Source organism: Podarcis gaigeae (assembly GCF_964106915.1).
Source record: "Podarcis gaigeae genome assembly, chromosome: 7".
Taxonomy (NCBI): Eukaryota; Metazoa; Chordata; class Lepidosauria; order Squamata; family Lacertidae; genus Podarcis; species Podarcis gaigeae.
Window position 1 is genome coordinate 87,714,056 of NC_139683.1, and position 23,018 is coordinate 87,737,073.

The following is a 23,018-nucleotide window of genomic DNA, read 5'->3' on the forward strand; positions in this document are numbered from 1 at the left end:
AGCACAGGTGTTATATGTAGGCAAGGCCTCACTCCTGTCAGCAATTGTGCTGCAACATTCTGCACTAACTACAGCAAAGCTTTCCAAACTGTGTGTTGTGATACATTAGTGTGTCAGCCGTAGTGTGTAGGTGTGTCATGTGAATGCTTCCCGCACTCCTCCCAGGGCTGGAAAAGGGTTAGTTTAACCTCTGGTTTGCTAGTAAAACTGAATTACTGTGTCGTGAAATGATGCATGACTAAAAAGTGTGTCACCAGCATGAAAAGATTGGAAAGCTCAGCTACATCCTCCAGATCAAGTGCAAGGGAAGCCCCACACAGAGAGCACTGCAGTAATCTAATCTTGAAACAACAAGTGCATGAACTACTGTAGCCAGGCTCCCTCAGTCCAGGAATGATCATAGCTGTCAAACCAGTATGACTGCAGAGTGAAGTAGTCAAGGTGTCAGTGGGGGACTGTGAAAACTATTTGGGGACACCCCCCCAACATCCCTGCTAGACAGGTGTATTCAGCTCTGGCAGAAGAGAGGTGTGACCTCTCTATTTAGGCATGATGGAGGGCCAGAGAAACTGGGTAATCTTTAAGGGGCAGGCTAACGCAGAGCAAACCTGTGACACAAGCCCCACTTCAGTTATTTCACTGCAATATATTTTGAGCCTCCTCCCTCCCTTCCTGAAAACAAACACAGCAGATGTTTGAATTTGAAATGTAGAGTTGTGTCTGGAACGTGCTTGTTTCCTCAAGTAGATGTCTTCAGTGTAGATGTCACACTGCTGTGTTCTGCACGTATTCTGCCTCTTGAAAATGGGTGGGGGTTCAGCAGAATTCCCGCCCAGAAACACAGAACATGTCCTGAACGAGCCTATCAGAGATAGCCAGTGTGGCGCTTGCACTTGGTGGGGATTCCCATTTTTCCTGTTTATTCCTTATTTAAATGGTTCAAAAATATGAACAACAACCAAGAAAATAATGCTAATAATAAAGATTTTTTTAAATCGCCAAGTGTGTGACATTGATAATTATAATGTGCCCAACTTTATAATGCAACCAAATATAAACTCTTTTGATATCACATTACATTTTGCCTTGTTTTGTATGATGCAGGTTTCCATTCCAGCCTGGAGAATACGGCATCTTGTGAACTTAGGGAAAACACTTCTTAGAGATCATTTCACAGCCCAATTTCATGTGTGTGCTTCCATGACTTTTCTCTTGCTGACACGTTTGTTTTTATATACAATAAATTGATACGAATTAGCTGTTAACATGTCTGCATGCTTTTTCCTCTTCAGGACCCAGCATTTTTGAGCAACTCTCAGCCTTTTGCTCAGGGGCAAAGAAAACAGAAAGATGTGACCTTCAGCACTTTTTTTTAAAGGCACGACTGTACTTTTATAGCCATGTCAAGAAATGTGAGTCTTGCCACACATGAAGTTATCTTAATGAGAAAATTTGCAAAGATAATTGTGTGCATTATAACACAGCGCTGCACCCTCATAATTAATTATTAGATCAGGGTCTTTCTGTATGGGGGACGTCAATGTGTATTTTAATTAATTCAAAGGTTTTGAGTCATTGGGGGAGGGGAGTGTGGGGTGATTAATTTAGCTTATTTTTAGTTGCTATTTTGTTAATATTGTTTTACAGATTATAAATACATTATTGATCTGTTAATCATATAATACGACATGCTGTAAGTGTGATGTTCAGCTTATTTTTAGTTACTGGTTTGTTAATACTGTTTTATTGATTGCATTGTTTTACTGATGATTACTGATGATTTATGCTATACTTGTGTGGTGTTCTATTATGTTAGGTTTTTTTAAAATTGTTTGCAAGCCACTTTGGGATTCTGTTGGCACTTTTGCATGGCTGGAATGTGTCCTTGAGCAGCAATAATGGATTTTATTGCCTGGATGGTGAGTTTTGTGTGTGTAGCAACCGCTGACCTTTGTGTGACTGGAGAGCAGCATAGAGAAAGACAGTGACTCGAGCGGAATCTGCAAGCTTGGCTACCCCCGATGCTTGCCAGCCTCTTGTCTGCTTCTGCCTACTGAGAATAAGGCAAAAATTGCTGGTGACTGGAGCAGCCGGAGCTGCGCAGACCAGCAGGGGAGCTGTCCAGCAAAATCCAGAGCTGAGTTAGCAAGGCTATGCAAGCAGCTTACCTGTTACAGAGCTGTCACAGTAGCAACTAGCAGAAGCTCAGGGCTGCGTAGCAGTCGCAGCTCTTTCCCAATGCGGCACCTTCAAGCGAGGAAGGGAAGCCTCAGGTTGCTAAAGGAACACTGCATTCTTGGTGCTCGGGAAAACTCGGAAGTCTCAAATGAACAAGAACACTCTTGGTTTAAATTTAGGCAAGTTGGTTCATTTATTGCAAAAGGTATTTTTAAACAGCAAGTAAATGAAAACTAATGCCATTTGAACACCTAGCACATAATCTTAACAATAAAAGATAGGTCACCCACATTTATAAATATTTACAGAATTAGTCGCAGATCTAATACTGTAGTTTTCAAACTTTTTTCCGCTGGGCCACACTTTCAGAATAAAAATTTGCTCATGCCACATCAGTTTTTTTTATTGATAAGAAATACATTAGAAAACAAAAAAGAAAGAACTCCTAGCAGTGCCTGTTTTATAACATAGAACACAGCTGCTTTAGAATATGATCATGGGACATTCAGAAAGTATAAAACACTTCAGAAAGTATAAAACCACTGATCTAACAGGATTACAAAACTGTTGGGGAAAGTGTTTGGGTTATGGCCTGTTTGTTGAGCATGTATCGTTATTTGTTTGTTGGGTTATCCAACACTTTCCATTGCATTTTCCTGTCTCCTAATTACTAAAAGATCAATCTTTTTTGAATGTGGGATTTTTGTACAAGATCTCAAAATTTCTCCAGAGAGTAGTTTAGGGACCAGAAATTTATTTTGCTACCTGATCACACTTCTGCATAGACAATGGGGCTCTGCTGTGTAGCTGACATTACTAAGTAATAAGGGATTTCCCTTACAGAGCACTGTATTACACTATTCAGACACCTTTTTAACCCCTCAAATGAATTGGGATAATTTAAAAAAATAGATGGTAGCCAACTAAGTCATTCTCAGGGCAGGCTCACTGAAATCAGTGAATTCAAGTTAGTCAGGACTTCCTTAAGTTCACTGGCTTTAGTGGGTCTGCTCTGACTTTGACTTAGTCGGAAACAACGCCCTACCTTTTAAACTAGATTGGATTTGCAGGAGGTTCACCACTTGGTTATCCTTGATATATAGGGTGTTAAGTTTGCTTGGATGAGATGCTAGCAGTGCTGCCACTGCCAGCCTTTTTATTTCTCTGCACCTGTTCACATTCTGATCCCTGACTGTGGAGATCACCCAACCATTTGCCTTTTTTTGGACCTAGTATTAGCCTTTTATTCTATGAAAAACAGGTTATCATGGTCAAACAATTCTATGAAAAACAGGTTATCATGGTCAAACAATTCTTCCGGGTCGGCGCCATCGCCGAATGGCGGACTCCCTCCGAGCTCCGGAGGGAGCCTGCTTGGCAGGGGCTGGGTCCTACCGCACCGGCGATGCGGGGACCCTTAAAAACCACGGCCAGAGGAGGCCGTGGACATGGAGACTCGGCTGGCACCGTTAGCGCTCTCCCGACTCGTGAAGGAGCCTTTTTAAAGGCTACGGATCGGGTGCCGGGGAGAAGCGTGGTGCTTTGAGTTCTCTGCTATCCCTGCCGAGCGCAGCCGCATGCCATCCGGCGGAGAGCGCTGACTTCTTCTATTGAAAATTTGGATCTAAAGAAGAACCCGTAAAATTTGGAGCGAACGGGGGAGGCGGAAAAAAGGAAGTCAGCCCACCCCTAAATTGTAGAAGAGCCAAAACAAAGGACTGGACAACTAAGATCGAGTGTAACCTTATTTCGCCGAATTTGCAACTTCGCGAGGGAAAATTATAAGATTGAGCTGGAGGAGAAAAGTGGAATTGTTTTAAAAAAGCAACCCCCCCCCCCCGGAATCCCTGGAGCGATTCGTGAAACTGCCTGGAGAAAAGCAATGGAGGTTTTGACAGCTGTCAAAGAGCTGTCAAAAAGGAAGATTAAAATAGAGACTTTGTTATGAGGACTTTGCCGGTTACATTTGTTATAAATTGAACATAAACTGTTTCAAATATGGGCTAACAAGCTACTTGGACTGGTGGATGTGATTCTGGAAGGGAACTTTGCTACTGTAATCCATCTAGAGGAGCTGAGGGATATTGCATGTGTTTTTGACAGGAAACTTGAACAGTTGAATGGAACTTTTAATCTCCTGGGAAACTGCAGGAATGGAACATTATTTTGTCTACAGAGGTCCATACACTACAGGAAACAATGGAACTATTTGTTGGAAAATGAAAGGAGCATGATGCAATGCTTTGCTCCTGAATAACAAGCCTCTGCAGAGACACTAGAAACTTTTGGAAAAAGAACATTCCTGTGGGAGAACAGAGAAACAAAAAGGAGGAGAAGGATTGACAAGAACAAGGAAACAACAAGAACTGGACAGAACTGGGAGAGGGAACATTTGGGATATCCAGGTTTGACAAGCTTATGGAAACAAAATTGGAGTTTTTACTCCCGGATATAAAAACCTGGATAGAAGAAATGGGCCCCTTTTTTGATAGACTCCTTCTATGATTGGACACTCGTAATTAAAGACTGGCAAAGAACCTGAGGGACATAGTGTAATGTGGGAACTCCAGGAAGATATTAGAAGTAGAGGGATAGGTGAAACGCAAAGGGGAAAGAGGGGAGGGAAAGTTGGAATCCAAAGGTTGTAAAATCACTACTCATATTTATTTTATTTCCATCTGTACTATGTTTGAAAGGGGGGAACTCGTGGAAGGGAATAGATCGATCCTAGGGGATGGGAATTTGGATAAATTGGGTTATTGATGATGAGTGTAAATTTGGGGATAAGAACTTGTTGAATTTAATTGCTTATTTGGAAGATTTGGAACACAAGAGGGGGTAGGGAGGGGAAGTCCTGGTTATTGGCAAAAAGTTTATAAATTGGATTTAATTTGTTTTAATTTGTTTTAATTTGGAAAACCTTAATAAAAATTATTATAAAAATAAAAAAAAAATCATGGTCAAACAATTGAAGGCTATTTCAATTTAAAGTTTCCAGAAGGGTGTGTATGTTAATCTCTTGCAGCAAGGTCATCAAAGAGTATTGTGGCATCTTAAAGACTAACAAATATATTACCATGACAGAAGCTTTTGTGGACTGCAATCAATTTCATCAGTTCACACCACCAGGCACCTGCAGCTCAAAATAACACTTCATACATCTGATGGACTGCAGTCCAAGAAAGCGGTCTGCCATTATAAATGTGTTACGTTTTAGGTTCTGCAAAACTCCATGAAGTTTCTGGATTCAAAGTGTTTCGCAATCAGCTGGTACTATTAAACTACAACTTATATACTTATAATTGTCTTACTCATCCTTCACCATAAGGGTCCCTTACAGCAATAGAGAACCAAACCATAAAAACAGATTAAATGGTTGTATTTATAAAACAAACAAAACTGTTCGAACAACAGCAAAAGAGATGGGTCCCAGAAAACCAAATACTTTCAACATCAAAGGCCACGGCAAAGAGGGGTGACTTCAGAATATGGAGAGCCTTGTACCATGCAGGTGCTAGACACACCTTTGTGGGGAAGTGGTTCTGCAATTTAGGGGTTGCCACAGAGAAAGTCCTCTCCCTGATTTCCATTCCCCACATTTCTGAGTGTGGCAGAACTACCAAGAAAGCCCCTAAGAAGGTTGGTAGGGATGGAGACAGTATTTCAGGTATTTGGGGGCTTCATATTTTCACATCAAAACATATTCTAAAGCAATTAAGAAGTTACCTTTTCTTGGATCACTCCTGTTGTTAGGATGATCTCTCAGCATCTTTCTCTCTTTGAATCTCTCTGAGGTCTCCATTCAGCAAGCAGAGATGTATGTTTCTTTTACTGCTGGCAGTGCTTCTAATCTAAATTCAACCTAAGTGTCTGGAGATACAACCAAAGCAGCAGAACCCTGCATTCCATTCTCGGTGTGGTTTGGTATGTTGAGCACTGGAATCGTTCTGAGACAAGGATGCCCCCACTTTGAGATATTCTAATAGTCAGAGGCTCTTGGGCAATGAAGGGAGGCAGTGCCAGCTTTCTCAGAAGCCAGTAGCATGCCTTGGCCTGTGTCCCTTTTGGTGCTCCTAGGCTGGTGCTTCCTGTGGGATCAGGGTTCCTCATGCACAAATCTTTCTTTCTTCGGTTTTTATTTTGCAGAGTCCACATGACATTGCTGGCATCAGAATGCCAGCCTGCATCACTCCCTCCCCCTAAATCTGGGCTGGGCGGCCCAAGACATTTTGGCACCTGAGGCAAATCACCAGGGAAGAAGGACTGAGCCAAGATCTACATCAAAGGCCATTGCAGGGGCACACATTCTGCGTCAGGCTCAGTGGAAGCAGCCCCCACCATTTCCTCCCTGGGAGTGGGAGGAGGCCAGTAGCATCTCCAACCACTGAGAGCCTGCTGTGGAGGCAGCAGGGGGGGCAGTCTCCAAGGAGCACATCAGGGCTTCATGGTGGGCCTCGTCTAGGTTTACTCTTTCCAGGGGAATTCCCATAAACATTTTTAAATAAATAAATAAATAAATAAATAAATAAATAAATAAATAAATAAATAAGACCTGTTGCCAACCTCCCTTCGCGACAGGTTCAAGGCTGGTCCTCGAACTCCCAAAGTATCCCGCTGGGTTCTCATTCTCTGGTCGATCAGCGACCGAAGCCCAAGAGAATCTTCGCTTGCCCGCAACAGATGCAGACACGCGGGATACTTTCTCGCGCGCTTGGAAGGAAAAGCCCCGCGCTGCACATCTCGCCCCGCCAGCGGCTGCCGGCCGCCCCCTCCCGAGGCCTTTGCGGGGGCTGCCGAGCCGCGGAAGAGGCGCCCGCCGAGGAGAGACGGCGAGGGCTGGCCCGCCCCCCGGGGGGCTCCCGCGCCGCCGGAGCAGCGACGTCCGCCGACCCCGGCGCGGCTCCGCAGCTCCGCCTGCCGGGCGGGCTTTTCTACCTGGCGGGGAGGTGGCCGTCGAGGGGGCGCCCGCGGAATCCCCGCGGAGGGAGGCGCGCGCCCCGGGGGGGGGGGCGGAGATGGGGTAGGCGCGCCCTCCGCCGCCCCGTGCCCGGCTCTCGCTCCCCTGCGCCTGCCTCGCCGCCCTCCTCCTCCTCCTCCGGCGCGGGAGCCCCGAGGGCAGGGGCGGGATCCGCGGCCCCTCCACCGCTCCTGGCCGGTCCCCCCCCAGCTTACGCCGCTTCCGGTTCTGGCGCTGGAGCCTCGGCGGCGTCCCCCCATGGCCTGGCCAGATGCGGCAGGTCTGCTGCTGCTGCCTCGCGGTGCGGCGCCTGGGCGGCGACGGACGGCTCAGTGCGGCAGCGGCGGCATTGGCGGCGGGCGCAGGAGCAGCTGGGCGCGGCGCGGCGGGCGAGGAGGAGGAGGAGGAGGAGCGGCGGCCTGGCGCGCGGGCGGCTCCGGGGCTGCCTCGGCATGCGGCGGGCTGCGACGGCGGCGCCCGGCTTGTGCGTGCTGCTCTTCGGCGTGTCGCTGGCCTGCTACTCGCCCAGCCTGCGCTCGGTGCAGGACCAGGCGTACTCGGCGGCCGTGGTGCTGGAGGGCAAGGTGCAGGCGCTGCCCGCCGCCGCCGCCGCCGCCCCGACGGGCAACGGGAGCCGGGCCGAGGAGGGCGCCGACGGCCCCCCGCCGCCCCCGCCGGGCATCCTGGTGAAGGTGCTGGACCTGTGGCCCCTCAACAGCGGCGGCCTGCAGCGCGAGCAGCTCATCCGCGTGGGCTCCGCGCCCGCGCCCTGCTCCAAAGTCAAGCGCAACCACCGCTACATCTTCTTCCTGGAGCCCACCGAGCAGCCGCTCGTCTTCAAGACCTCCTTCGCCCCGCTCGACACCAGCGGCAAGAACCTCAAGAAGGACGTGGGCCGCATCCTGTGCGCCGACTGCGGTGAGCCCTCCAGGGGGGCGTGTGGCCCAGGGAGGGGGCGGTAGGTGCCCGACGGCCGGGGAGGCTCTCTGCGCAAGGCCGGCTATTCCGGCGGCGCTCCTCTGCAGTGCTGCATTGGCGAGCGGGGCGCAGCCGGGGAGGGCGCCCGGGCGCCTGTCGGGGCCTCGGCCTCCTGGGCGGGCGCCCTGAACCCCGCAGCCGTCCTTGAGGGGGCGGGTCGGGGTGGAGAAGGAGGCCGGGGGCGCCGCTGCCCGCCTTGCCCCGGGCGCCCCTCTTGGCTCAGGCTGCGCTCCGTTGTGTAAGGCATCGCCAGCAGCAACTTTCTTATGTAAACAACGCCCCCCCTCTCTGCTCCCCATCCCTGGGTGTTAAATGGCTCCATTTGTTGCTTTGAGCCGCTTTTCGTTTCTCCAGAGAAAACAGCTGGCCTGGGGCAGCCCGTGGCCGCGTCTTTTGCGGGGAAATCCTTTCTGCCGTCTTTCTTTCTGAGCGGAAAAGGGCGCTTCTTGCTTCTGCTGCAGATGCTGGTTTGCCGCTCTGGAGTTTGTGTGGCCCCGGGTTTTGCAGATTTTATGCTGCATTTCACAGGAAAGTTTGGATTTTGTCAGGAACCACGTTTCTTTTGCTTGTGAGGCTGGCAGGGCAGATGCTGGCTCCTCTCACTGAAGAGCGAAGAGGTCTCTCTGCTGGGTACAGGCGATTAAGGGGATGCAACTAAGGCGTTGTTGCACCCCACCCCCTCAGGGTCAAGGAAGCGCCTGAGTTTGGGCCACAACAGATGCTTAGATCCAGCCTGATGGATTTTTTTTAAGCAACCAGGCATTGTGGACTTCCAAATTTGGTTAGATAGAACATCAGCACCGGTGGAGTGGGGCTTTAACCCCTTTCACTCCTTGCTTTTCCTTCTCTAACTCTGAAATGATGTCCTCTAGCTGATGCAATGCATGCCTGTGGCAGACAGAAACATTTTGTAATGCAGATAATTTATAAACTGCAGAACATTAGAACATTCTTCCCAAGTAAAAGCCCTCTGTGCTTTCCATAGCCTCCTTTTCATCCTAATTATTTTTTTGTGCTTCCCTTTAGGGGTTTTTCTTTTTTTAAGATAAAAAGTGTATATTTAAAATGATCATCTGGAAAATGAAGCAGTGGTTCATATTTGTATTTTTGGGTGGCCTGTTTTACTGTGTGGTTCCAGGAATGATTGTGGTGTGAGCTGACTGGCCGTAGGCTGGCAGCCCAGAAGTTCAAGGCAGTTTAAATAACAGAAACTCCTAAGTAATGGATTGTACAACTTGGTTGCACATGTGGTGACCTGGAAGCAGGGGACTGTAGCTTAAAAGGGAACTGACATATTCTAAAGCTATAAGTCTATGCATGCTTAGTTGAGACGGTAAGCTCTACTGAACAAAGTGCGTCTTACTTCCACGTAAACATGCATTGGCTAGTTTGGATTGGATGGCTGATTTAACTTCATTCTCTTTTAATCTAAGGAAGCCGTGATGAAATGAACAGGTTTTTTAACCAAGTAATAGAGAATTTCTGGTTCTCCTCTTCAAACTTGTCCAATTCAAGCCACAATATAGCTTTTGGTGGCTTAGGTGCCGTTTATTTATATACAGTACTGTAAAAAAAATGTAGATACCTCTTGATTTAGTAGAACCTCAAAGTGACTTTGATAAAAGTGCTAATAGGGTTGTTTCCACTCAGCTTTAGAACTGTCTTTCCTGGGAAGAGGCCTTCCTGCGCAGACGTTCACCGCATATGTCAGGTGAAAATGGCTTCATGCCGGCCAGTCCTGGGGGTGCTCTCTGCCCCAGCTGCTCCCATTGACTTCTCTTTCTGCCTTGGGTTTTCGGGAGGGGGACAAGGCAGTCTTGGGTGGTTTCTTTTGAGTTGGTTTTATTGATGTTTCATTGCGATCTTCTTATGCAAATACTTTGCTTAGAAAGTGTATAATAGTTTGAAGGGCACAATCAAATCAAAATTAATCAGTGTTGAACATTATTCCATTAAAGCAACGGGCTGGACTGTTTACGATTATTGCTGCTTCCTGATATTTAACTATGACTTTTCAGTACTTATAACTAATATTGTTCAAAGTGATTAACACCCACAGTCTCCATAATTTCTCTCCCCTGAATATCTTTGCTATTATGAAATTTCAACATACACTCTCATGAATAATACAGAATTCCCCGGGGACAATCTTTATAACATAAAGAATGTATGAGCAAGCTGTTCTAATTGACAGCACATGGGCATTCATTGGGTTAATTGGATCATTTATTCATTAAGAGCTTTGTAGCATGCCAGTCATACAGATGTATGTAATAAAAGTTCTCCTCACCCTTTTTTACCTATATACTTCCAGAGTTAGTACTTTGCCATACAAGAGAACTGATAATAGCAATTAAGATGGTTCTTCACTTAATAATGATTTTTAAAAGTTCCTTTGGAGTTTCAGTTGCCAGCAAGGAATGAAGGTGAATATTAATACTCTGAAGCTGATGAATTGTCCATTAGAGACAGAAGTCATATATGTGAATGTTTCGGTTCCCAGATATAAGTTTTGGCTCTGGGTATCTGATTGATTAATTTTGTTCTCTGTGATAGAGAAGGAATGTTGAAGTCCAACATTTCCCATCGGGATCTGTGGCAAGCTTTTATAACTGGAAACGGTTGAACTACAGCAGGTACCCTGAGAATAAGTCATCACTCCTCTTTTTCCATGCTTCTGATTAGCTGAAAGTTTGGCATATCCATCCGCTTATTCACAAAAATGCAGCAGATAAAATTAAGAAAGCCAGTGATAGATTAATTTAAGAGGACTAAAAATTGGGGGACACACCACCAACTAACACATTTTTTTCTCTTATATTAGGAAAGGGCTCATCCTATGCATTTTTAATCTGAGAAATCACAAGTTAATTCTGCGAAAACGGCTCAGTGTAAAAGGAAGTTTATTTTTGCACTTTAACGGTTTGAAGGAATGCCTTCTAGCTAAAACACTCTGTGGGGTTATCAGGAGCACTTTCTCAGCACAGCCATGGTGCAGATTGCAACATCCCCTCCCTTTTATCTTGCACTTCATTATAAGGTGAATTGCAGTAATGGGCGTCTTCTCTACCCTTGAACCAGTGGAGTGATGTTCACAGATGCCTATAATTCTGTCCTGCTCAGGACTGGACCTCCTCAGAAGTCATGGGATGTAGGATGCATTGCTCATTTGAACATTGTTCTGGATCCCACAATCTTCTTGTGCCAGGACAAAGACATGTTCTGCTATTATATTAAATGATGCCATTATAAAATAATTGGTGCATTTGGATGTTTTGAATGCCCACAGCTTTGCTTATAGTGTTAACCTATTTACTGTGCTGTCAATGTTTATGATCTCCTTTCTTGGCTGGGGCCTGAGGCTGCACAGGTAACACTCAATGCGGGGTGGGTGGGCAGGACCATGGTCAGCTCACTATGGAATGGGGTAGGGCCAGGCTGGCTGCAAGCAGAGCAGGACCATGGTCAGCTCAGTGTGGAGCTCAGAGTCATGGCACTCAAGAGCTAGTGTTCCTCAAGCAATCATCTAGAGTCAGTGGAGAGCCTTCCTCAGTCTCTACTCTCCAGATGTTTTCTGCCCATGGTCAGAGATGATGGGAGTGGTAGCTAAAACATGTGGCGAACACCTGGTTGGGAGAAGACTGTTTCAAGTAGTTTTGCTGCCAGATTGGTGTTTGAAGCTCCCCTTCCCCACACTGGGGGAATTGTTGGTGCTTAAAATAGATGTTCCTCAGGTGCTACCTTTTACAGACCTGGGCAGGTCACTGCCCCTGAAGGTAGTGTGATAGGGAGCTGCCCCTGGGAAAGAGTTGGAGGAGAAAGGTACGGACTGCCTGCTATGGCTACACAGGTGAAGACATTGCTGGCTTCTGGGATTTTTTCTCTCCTGGGAGTGCTAGGAGGCTTAGGGTCTTCTAGGGAACTTACCAGGACTGGTTTCTGCACACAGTCTTCCCCTCAGAACTTTCCTCTGTTCCAACTCCTGGGCCATAGCATCATGAACTCTGCTATGTGCAGCCTTTGTGTCCAAAGTGTTGAGTAGTTCTCAAGCAAACTCACAAGAATCTTTATTGCCTGGGATTTTTCTTGTAAAATGTTACAAAGCAATGTTGAGCAGACCCCAGGGGAGATCTTGTATTCCTAGAGAGAATTGGGGGCGGGTAGTATAGTTTTGATCCAGCCCTAAGTCACCTTTTATGGTCTGGCTTCATTTCACGTCCAGACCATTTCTGCCATTCTGCTTCTTGTCTGTCATGGTGATATGCAGAGGGAAGGCATGTGTATTTGAGGTACATAGAGGTGATGCTATGGGCTTCTGCATTTTGTGTGCCAGTGATTTTTGTGCGCCAGGTTTGACAAGAGCCCCATGGGAAGGGAAGGCCTCGGAAGATCTTGCTGGAACCCAGAAGCTGCTGTAGCCACTTCCCCTTACTTCTCAGGCTGCAAGGATGCCCATGGGTGGCATTGACACATGCCACTTTGCCCCCATGATTGAGGGGGCCGTGCGATGTCAACACGCCATGTGCACACGCCCTGTGGCATGCACGCATGACATCAGCATGCCCTGCAGCATGCTTGTGTGCATGGCAGGGCATGTTGGCGTATCATGCAGGTGTCCTGTGGCTTGCGTGTGAGATACGCGCATGCCCCACAGCATGTGTGTACAGCCACCACAGAAATTTGAGGTGGCCCGGCCCCTTAATTGAATTTTTTTTTTGTCATGCATGCCTTTGCACGGGTGGGTGGGTGTGCCTGTAGAGTTGCCCCTTGCCGCCTGCCTCAGTCTGCCTCACGGACAAGCTAGGCCTGCTAGTGCTGCTTTCTCTGCCTGTGTTTGCATTGGTGGAAAACTGGAGTTTGGGGTGGATGATACACTTGCAGATTATTTGTTGGCAGCCAGCTGTGTGCCCTGGCTGCAGGGTCTCTTTTTGCTTGGATTGATTTTGCTCTTATGGTTTGGTGGCGCCTCTTCCCTCCTCCCTCACCCACCCAGCAGCCTTTTGATTTAAGATGCTTTTGAAGCAATGCAGAGAAACAATATATTGTTATTCATGTATTTTTGAGATTATTGCTGCTGCTGGGGCATGTATATGTGGGTGGAGCTGTGAAGGGATGGGGAGGGCTCTGTGAAGCCTTTCACAAAGACACCCATTTTCCAATTTTAATTTTTGGGTGAAGGAGAGGGAAGTTTGCAAGGAGCTGCCTGAATTCTTTCACATTTTACCTTTTTATTTCCTTCAGTGATGAGGGGGATTGGGCATTCAGAAGCAATCACACATGTGTCTTTAAAACTTTCCTATTTAAGGATCGAGGGATAAAAGAGTTAGAAATATAATGCACCTTTCTTTCAAGGCACTGAGGTGCTCTACAGAACCCCCCCTTCCCTGTTTCATCCTCATGACAACCTGTGGGGTAGGATGCACCAAGAGAGCATGACTGGCCCAAGGTCACCCAGGGAGCTTCCTGGCTGAGGGGGGGGGGGTTTGAAGCTGGGTCCCCACAGTCCGAGTCCAACACTCTAACCACTACACCACACTGGCTCTCACAGGTATCCAAAGAAACCCGACAGATACTCTCCAAACTCCCCCTCCCTACCACTCGGGGGGGGGGGATTATTTGTGTCATCTTCAAGCCAGACACCGAGAGCAATGAAAATATTCAGAGAAGTGATGTGATAAAGTCACCCTGGACAATTAAAAAAAAAAAAGAGGGGGGGGTTACGTGTATACCTTGCGAGTCCCATTGCCTTCTAAGGGAGAGGCAGATGCAAAACACACAAGGGATTGTCTTCCTCTTTATTTGTGTTCTGCCAACATTGAAAACATTTATTTTTAAACAAACTGGGCTGCAGGCGAGGTGTGGGGCAGCTTGATCACCGTGCATTTGGGGGCCAGGATAGGGATTTAATGTCGCCCCCAAAGTGACAAGATCACAGGGTTGTTGAACCTGTGGCCTCAGCAGCAACCCTTGGGCTCTCCCTTTAGTTGACAGGAGGAGCCTTGGGAAGCTGGCAACATGAAATGAGGCCATAAAAGCTGTGGTGGCAGCCAACCAGGGCCGGCCCACCCAAGAGGCAAGCTGAGGGGACCGCTTTGTGGCAGGATCCATAGGGGCAGTGTTGATCTTTCCTTTTCCTTTGTTCCTGATATTGATATTCATCCCCCCTTCTTCCCTGGTGGTGAAGGGTGTGTGTGCCATTTTGTGGTTTGCCTCAGGTGCCAAAATGTCTTTTGCTGGCCCTGCAACCAGCTGTGTTTGCCTCATGGATAGTTTGAAAGGAGATCAGGAGCTAACGTATCAGAATAAATTTACAAAAGCCTACATGCCCAGGATACTTCATACTATATGAGAGGGAAAGTTTAGAAAGGTTAAAGTTTTGGAAGAATTGTGAAATGTATTAAATATTACCCAAATACTTTATATTTTTAAATAATGCCTCTAGATCCTGTTTTTACTGGAAGCTCCTCCCTGGATTCATGTTCTCCTGAAAGATTATTGTTCCTACTGGTACCAGAAATACCATGATCTGGGAATATTTATTTGTTGTAGGTTTCCCTCTGGAGAAGACTGGGGGGGGGAGGGGGGAGGGGGGAGGAGAGGATGAAGCTCTGTCACATCTACTGGTGTGATGTTGGATCTTGCCCAGTATTTCACAGGCACCTCATGCAGCCATCCTTTAGGCCAGAGGTAGCCTGGCCATTTCTGGCCTGTGCTCCAAACTCCCCCTTGGGCAATGCTCCAGGGGCTTTTTGCCAGCAGAGAGTGTGGCCAGAGCATACTTTCCCATGCGCATGGGGCAACATGTGCTGGGCACACAGCCACCTCTCCTCAGAGGATCACTTGAGCAAATGATTGATCAGATGCCTAAGGAGTTTTTGCATCCCCGTTTGGGTTCTAGTGTAGGAGAAGAGGCAATAGCTGTGCCACTTTTTAATATATATTTACTTTTACCCCACCTTGTTCCCTGACAGGGACTCAAGGCGCCTTACAGACAAAAATACCAGCAACTAAAAACATTGGGGAAATAAACAGTCATTTAAAACTATTAATTAAACATTGATTGAATTAAAACTATATAAAGTATTAAAAACACAAGGGCAATTACAATAAAAACAGCACAGCACTAGCCCTTTCATAAAATCTTTCTATGTGTGGTTCCAAAGACAAAGGAGAAATGCCCAACACAGGTTGGATTTTCCTTTTAAAAATATTTAATTTCTCTGAGTACATGCTTACATCAAAAATTAAAAGACAGTTACACAAGCAACTTCTGATTCCCAAGCTAACAGGTGAATAACTAGGGCCCTTCTTCTGACATGCTCCCTAAGTGTTAAAATTAGATCTGGCCCTTTTATCTTGACCTGCAGATATTTTTCCTCTTTAGAGCATGTCTAAAGTGTCAGTGATCTTGTTTATATATAATGCTAAACCATAGTTTAGTGTTATGTATATGAGCCCCTAGAGCAGCTGCAAGGAGGTGGCTGTAAGCATTCATTTCTGTTCTCAACTAGCCACAACAGAGCTTTCCAAACTTTTTAAGTTGGTGACACAGTTTATGGACATGCATCATTTTGTAACACAATAATTCAATTTTGCATCATTTCGCAACACAATAATTCAGTTTTACTAGCAAACCAGAGGTTAGGAGAGCAGGGAATGTTTATGTGACACACCTGCACATTGCAGCCAACACACTAACGTGTTGCAACATACAGTTTGGAAGGTTCTGAGCCACAACATGACATTTTAACTGAACTGGGAAATGTGGTTAGAATAAACCAGGGCTTTTTTCCCCAGCCGGAACTCAGGTGGACGCTATTGCCATTATAAGAGAACAAGGGAGGCGTTCATGGTGAGTTCCGGCACCTCTTTTTCTAGAAAAATAGCACTAGTTTAAACTGTGCTTTATCTGAACAAACCAGGGTCAGGGACTGTAGTTTGATCTTTGTTCAGATAACCATGGTTTAAATTAACTGCAGTGACAGTTTGTCCTCATTCAAGCAAAACAACAAACTGCAGGTAGTTGAAGATGGAAGCTGATGCTTCCAATTTTGTGGTTGTGCTGGAAGAGGAGCAGGGAACACACAAATGGACACCCAGTAGCACTGTGCTGAGGGACAGCCTTCTCGTAGGGCAGAATAAACGGACTGCCTCAGGCAGCAGATGCTGAGGGCAGTGGTAGCCATCTCCCAGGCTGTTCATAGAATCATAGAGTTGGAAGAGACCACAAGGGCCATGGAGTCCAACCCCCTGCCAAGCAGGAAACACCATCAGAGCACTCCTGACATATGGTTGTCAAGCCTCTGCTTAAAGACCTCCAAAGGAGACTCCACCACACTCCTTGGCAGCAAATTCCACTGTCGACAGTGGCGTAGCGTGGGTTGTCAGCACCCGGGGCAAGGCAAGTAATTTGCGCCCCCTAACCCGTGGATTTGCGCCCCCTGACCCTAACCCCCAGATGTTGTGCCCGGTGCGGCCGGCCCCCCTTGCACCCCCACGCTACGCCACTGACTGTCGAACAGCTCTTACTGTCAGGAAGTTCTTCCTAATGTTTAGGTGGAATCTTCTTTCTTGTAGTTTGGATCCATTGCTCCGTGTCTGCTTCTCTGGAGCAGCAGAAAACAACCTTTCTCCCTCCTCTATGTGACATCCTTTTATATATTTGAACATGGCTATCATATCACCCCTTAACCTCCTCTTCTCCAGGCTAAACATGCCCAGCTCCCTTAGTCGTTCCTCATAAGGCATCGTTTCCAGGCCTTTGACCATTTTGGTTGCCCTCCTCTGTTCCTTCTGAGCCCTCTAGCCATTCGTACTTGTTGCTTGCCTGGGCTGCTTGGCTGCCTTGCCTGATCACCTTCTCCCAACATGTCACAGAAAAAAGTGGGCAATGCCCCTTCCTGAGTAAGCAGCCTTCCCTTCCCACCCCACCCCCTCCAGCAGGCACTGCTCTGCTCACACAGTGCATTGTGACGCCACTGCATTGCAGCATTTGATGAAGCAGGCAGCAAACAGGGGCCAGGCAGTGCCTTGGTGTCTTACTCACCACTGGGGGAGGAACGGGCTTCTCCCCTCTTGATGGGGTTGTCTGTTTCTAATTTGGTGGGAAGTTGTATTTCTTTTTTTTACATATAATCCTGTGCCAGGGATGTAGGCTTAGCTTCAGTCAGGGTGGAGGAAACAACTTAGTCCACTTCAAATCATAATTGCAAGGAAAAATAGCTTCCAATTTGATTGGCTGTTTCAAGCAGAAATACTGTAGGTTGGTCAGTTAGAGATTATTGGTTTGGCAGCACACATTTCCTCTCTGTTGCTCTAGCCTCTTGGATTCCCTGTACTTCTGCGACATGTGGCTGTAGTTTCTGCCTCATGAGAGTTTGTAGCCAGGATTTCTGCTGAGACTAAATTTAACTTTCCTAGCAAATGCTGTCCATGTTGCAGATGGATGATGCCCCATAAATTGAGAAGTGGAAGGCCTTTTGTAGCACTGCATATTATCTATATTGCTTTGCAAAAACTGTATTTTCATTGTATATTATTTGCCTTTATTAGAACTAGAAAACATGCTTTGTTAGAGAAAAATGACTGAGTTGAGTTTCCAGAACCTTCACATCAGCTACAGGTGAGAGAGATAGGAAAGACCAAAAGAAAAAAACAAACTTCTGAAATATAAATGTTGCTTTGAAAAGAATTGGAAAAGTCTTCATGACCTTTTTCAGAATGTGGAATATAGACAACTGAATAACAGCTTCTGAAAGACACAAAGTGACAGGAACCCAAGTGGAGCAAAATAAAAAATAATTGAAAATTACAATACACATAGGAAGAATGGCAGACGCAACTGATAGAATATATGGAATTAGCAGAAATGACTGGCAGAATCCGAGACCTGGGAGAGGAAGCAGCAGAAGAGGATTGGAAAAAATTTAAGGACTATTTTCAAAAATACTGTAAATTGTATGAGTGTTAAGAAGGATGCAGGACTGAAAACAACACGGCACCATTAAGCTAGTTGAAAGGAACATGAGAATAAGTGAAACATGAGAAAAAAGATAAATTCTGGATAAATATTATGTCTAAATTAAGTATTTAAGCTCTAGATAAAAGTATCTAAAGTTAGAGACACAATATTGGAAAATTACAAAATAAGCATCGAAACAAGATGATAAATTGCTGTTTAAAGTTTTATAAATTAGGAACGCAGGAACGAGAGATGTGAGGAAGTCCAAAAAGCGAAGAAAATATGGTTATTTTGTTGTGGTATGTTTTTGTATAATGTGTTAATTTTATTTGTTTTCTCTTACTCTTTGTTTTTTTTGTTTACTGTATTTTGGTGATGGTTCTTTAAGTGTTTGGTGATTATAATGTCTAAAATCTTTAATAAATATATTATAAAAAAAAAGATAATTACAATACACATAGACAGCTAAAAATGAAAGCACATGTGGATGTATGTGTATAAATTAAAGCATTACAAAACACAAATACAAAATTTTCCAAGCTGTAGCTGCTATATAACAAAACAAATAAGTTCTTCAACATTGCAGATAATAATTGATGCAGTCTCCAGGATTGCATCTCATTTCCTACTTCTTCTGATCACATTGGATAATTGTTCATGAATGGCAGACATTAATCCCCAGGTTATGTTTGTACATCTATGCAGTCCATTTTCTTCACTTGCCTGTTGCATGAGTGAAGATCTTAAATGGTTCTGTCTGGTTATGGTGATGGTTGCCTTGCAGTCACAAAAATGGGGTGACTACTTTTGCACTGTCCCCTGTAACTGCTCTTGGTTCCAAAATGAGTGAAAGCCATGCCTGCAGCAACTGAAGTCTGGGAAACAGAACTGGAGTTTCAGGGAGGTTTGGCACAAGTAGGCAAGCCCCCCCTTCTATTTTGGCAAAAGCAAACTCAAAACCTGAATGCCAGTTCACCTTAGTATGCGATTCTTGTCCTTTGGCAGCTGAATCAGCAGTATTGATGCCCGTGTTTTTTGTTTTTGTTTTTGCTGTAAATTCATTGCTATACCGAAAGGAGCTGACTATGACTTGCTAAAAGATAGGGCATGCCTGGGGGGGGGGGCATGGCAAAGAAGTGGATCTGGTTTGAACAATCTCCTCCTCCTGTCACTATGCAGACTTTAAAATGTAGTACATTATATTGAAAAGGGATGCGGGTGGCGCTGTGGGTTAAACGACAGAGCCTAGGACTTGCCGATCAGAAGGTCGGCGGTTCGAATCCCTGCGACGGGGTGAGCTCCTGTTGTTCGGTCCCTGCTCCTGCCAACCTAGCAGTTCAAAAGCACAAAGTGCAAGTAGATAAATAGGTACCACTCTGGCGGGAAGGTAAACAGTGTTTCCGTGCGCTGCTCTGATTTCGCCAGAAGCGGCTTAGTCATCCTGGCCACCTGACCTGGAAAAACTGTCTGTGGACAAACTCCAGCTCCCTCGGCCAGTAAAGCGAGATGAGCGCCGCAACCCTCGAGCCGTCTATGACTGGACCTAATGGTCAGGGGTCCTTTACCCTTTACATTATATTGATACTGTCCTGCATCAACTTCTTGCATTTCTGTGGAGATGATGAAAGTGTGACTTTCTGTATCTAGCTTTAATTTTGGAATCAGAGCAGTGCCATTATTAGATTAAGTAGTGGCATTACAGGCCCTCTTATATTCCTTCTTGACTAGGAGGAGCTAACAGCAAACATGGTGAGGACCAGGCTGGATCTGCAAGGTTCTTCCCTGAGGAGCTGCTGTTCTGCATTTTGTCATGTGGAGCAGTGGTTAGCAGTTCTTCACAGAAGGTTCTTGACTGTGGGACTGTGCCTATGTCATTCACCACATGGGAACAAGGTCAGCAGTCTTTGACAATGGAAGAATCTGGAAGTCCTTTTGCTGTGGTGGTCTGCTTTGTCATGGAGCTAAAATACAAAATAATTAATTAGTTAATTTTGACGTCATTTCCCCGGGGGTACAACCATGGGCAACCATAAGTGATATTCGCTGATGTTTTTGACTTGGTTGTCTGTGTCATTTTGATTTAAATACGCTGTCCACAGTTTTCCTATCAGGACATATTCTCAGGATATTCAGACACCCATCTTTGACTCCCGGGCAAATGAGAAGCATGTCTAGAAGGCCGTGGAGGCGTAGCCAGGTTTAGAGTCGCAGGCAGAACGCAACTCGTTAAGCCACACACATCCGAAGCCACTGAGAGGAACTATCAAGAGAGACAAAGGGAAATAAAAACGTGGAAGAAATATGAGCTGACTCCTGCTCAAGCTGCACATTACAATCAGATGTAGGATCCTTCCTCCACGCCATATTATTTATTCACTCGTATTTATCTAATGCATTTATACCTGTTTTGCAGGGAATCCTGCCCTTGTGAGAGGGCCCATAGAAAATGTTTAAAACATAAAAACACAATAGCAAAAAATAAATAATAAAATACAATTCCATAATTAAAAGCCATCACCACAGGCCAGTATAATAATATATAATGCAACTCAAAATATGAAAGCTTGAGGCAATTTCTTTTTCATGCACAAAAAATGGATTCAACATGATCCAGCGCAATGCAGAACAAACTTTACAGTATGTGATGGACGTAAGAAGAAGAAAAGACTCGTGGGACTTGCAGTTCAATGTTGCATCTAGTTGGGCCTTCGTGTTTGTGCTCAATCTTGAGTTGGTTGGTTCTTCCCACTCACAGGACCTGCATTCTGTTCCTCTAATGTGCAGAGCTGCTCTGGCAAGTTTTTCTTCTGGTGAAGAGACAGGCTGGCATTTCACACAGCAATTGGTACCATGGAGAACCTTCTCTGTACAGTTTCAATTTTCCTATCAGCTACATGTCTCCTTTTCTTCTCTTTTCTCCACTTTTCATTTCTTTAGTCCCCTGTTATCTACTTTGCATTTCCTTATGTCAGTCTTTGTGTGTTTATTTTTTCCCTGTCAAATCACATACTGATTGGCAGTGGCCCTTTGTTTTAAGAGCGCCTGAAAACAACCTCAGGGATCAAACAGCCTTTGTGTCCCAGCTTGATCACTGAGACCATTCGCAGGAGCATCACTGGTGGTTCCCTGAGTTGGCCAGGCTCATTTGACAGCAACAAGAAACCAAGCCTGTTGTGTCATCAGCCCAGTCCTGTGCAATCCTCTGCCAAGAGAGATTCAGCAGGCGCCTTCTGTGCCAACTTTTAAACACCTGCTGGAAACATTTCTACTCTGCCAGGCCTAGACAGGCAATTAAAAGAACATCCTTCCACAATGGTTCATTGATGTCTGTATTTAACTTTTTCAATGGGTTTTAGTGTATGGTTTTATTTTATTGCTGTAAACTGCTTTGATTTTTTTTAAAAAATGATGCAGTGGTATACAATTTAATTAATTAATTAAATAAGGCAACAAGCTTAATGCACATGGCTGCTGATGTTGCTGTGCTGGGAAGGGTCGCAGTGCCGCAGATTGACTCTATTTGGGGGGCCCACTGTGGGAATGGGAATGCTAGCTGCTAGTTCCATGACCCAGCTTGACCCTGGTTCCAGTTTCCACCCTACTGTTCATTCCAGCTGGATACCCTCCCAGCACTGACCCACATGGAAAAGAAAGGAGCTTGTGGAACAGAAGTGCCTGAACTAAAGGAATGAGGGGGCATGTGAGTCAGGATGGTGGAAGGAGCTGGGCCTTTGCACCCAGGCTGAGCCCTAACACTGGATGTTCAGATGCCGCGTGTAGAAGGGAGAGAACTCTGAAGTGACAGGGAAGTGATACTGAGACGGTATTTCAGCTGTGCTAAATGTTGTCATGGCAACCTGTGCCATGGAGGGCGGAGGCTTACATGATAGCAGCTTTTTAAATACAGAAGCCTTGTCTGGGTTGTCACACTGTTCCATTTCTCCACACCAGAACTCAACTTCTTAAAAGTTTGTAGAACAATGGATTACAGTCCATTCTTAGAGCACTCCTTACAATACAGTGGTACCTCCAGTTACAAACTTAATTCATTCTGGAGGTCCATTCTCAACCTGAAACCGCTCATAACATGAGGCGCATTTTGCTAATGGTGCCTCCTGTTGCTGCTGCGCTGCTGGCGCATGACTTCCGTTTGCATCCCGGGGCAAAGGCCGCAACTGGGAGCATCTACTTCTGGGTTAGCAGAGCTTGTAACCCGCATCGTTCACAAGGGGGATGGTACGTAACATGAGGTTCCATTGTACTGAAGACTGTTTCAGATGTTAAGGTCAGTAGAGGCGGCCTTCTCAGTAGTTCCTATGAAGTTTGGGGTGGCAGCAGCCCAGGAGAGGACATTCTGTGTGGCAGTCCCCAAGTTGTGGAAGTTTTTCTCACTTCCACAACTTGGGGGAAGGCGTCCTTACTGTGCAGCTTTTGTAATATGCTGAAGACTTACCTCTTTGGAATAGTTTTGATACCTGAGAGATATATTTTCAGGGCCCACCCTATTCCTGTTTCTAATGTTCAATTCTGCTGGTGTAGAGTGGGCACAGAATTTCAACACCTGGAACTGCCTCAATATAGCTGCCCACCTCCTTTGCTGGGCTCTGTTGAAAACTGCCAGTGAGGTGTAGTGGTTAAGAGCGGTAGTCTTGTAATCTGGGGAACCGGGTTCGCGTCTCCGCTCCTCCACATGCAGCTGCTGGGTGACCTTGGGCCAGTCATACTTCTTTGAAGTCTCTCAGCCCCACTCACCTCACAGAGTGTTTGTTGTGGGGGAGGAAGGGAAAGGAGAATGTTAGCCGCTTTGAGACTCCTTAAAGGGAGTGAAAGGCGGGATATCAAATCCAAACTCTTCTTCTTCTTCTTCTTCTGCTTCTCCATGCAAACCAGGAAGTGACCTCTTCAGACAACAGAATGACTCTTCTTTTCTTATCTCTGCAGCTG

General features: G+C 45.9%; 1 protein-coding gene across 3 annotated transcripts in view; it reads left to right on the plus strand.

Moving 5' to 3' along the window:
* The first annotated feature begins 7,585 nt into the window (after positions 1-7,585).
* Positions 7,586-23,018, plus strand: part of NRG2 (neuregulin 2) — a 133,115-nt gene continuing 117,682 nt past the window's right edge. For all 3 annotated transcript variants that reach the window (XM_083748623.1, XM_083748622.1, XM_083748624.1), the window contains exon 1: positions 7,586-8,053. In XM_083748623.1, coding sequence (XP_083604749.1) covers positions 7,588-8,053 — 466 coding nt within the window. In that variant the 5' untranslated portion in view covers positions 7,586-7,587. The remainder of the gene's footprint in view (positions 8,054-23,018) is intronic.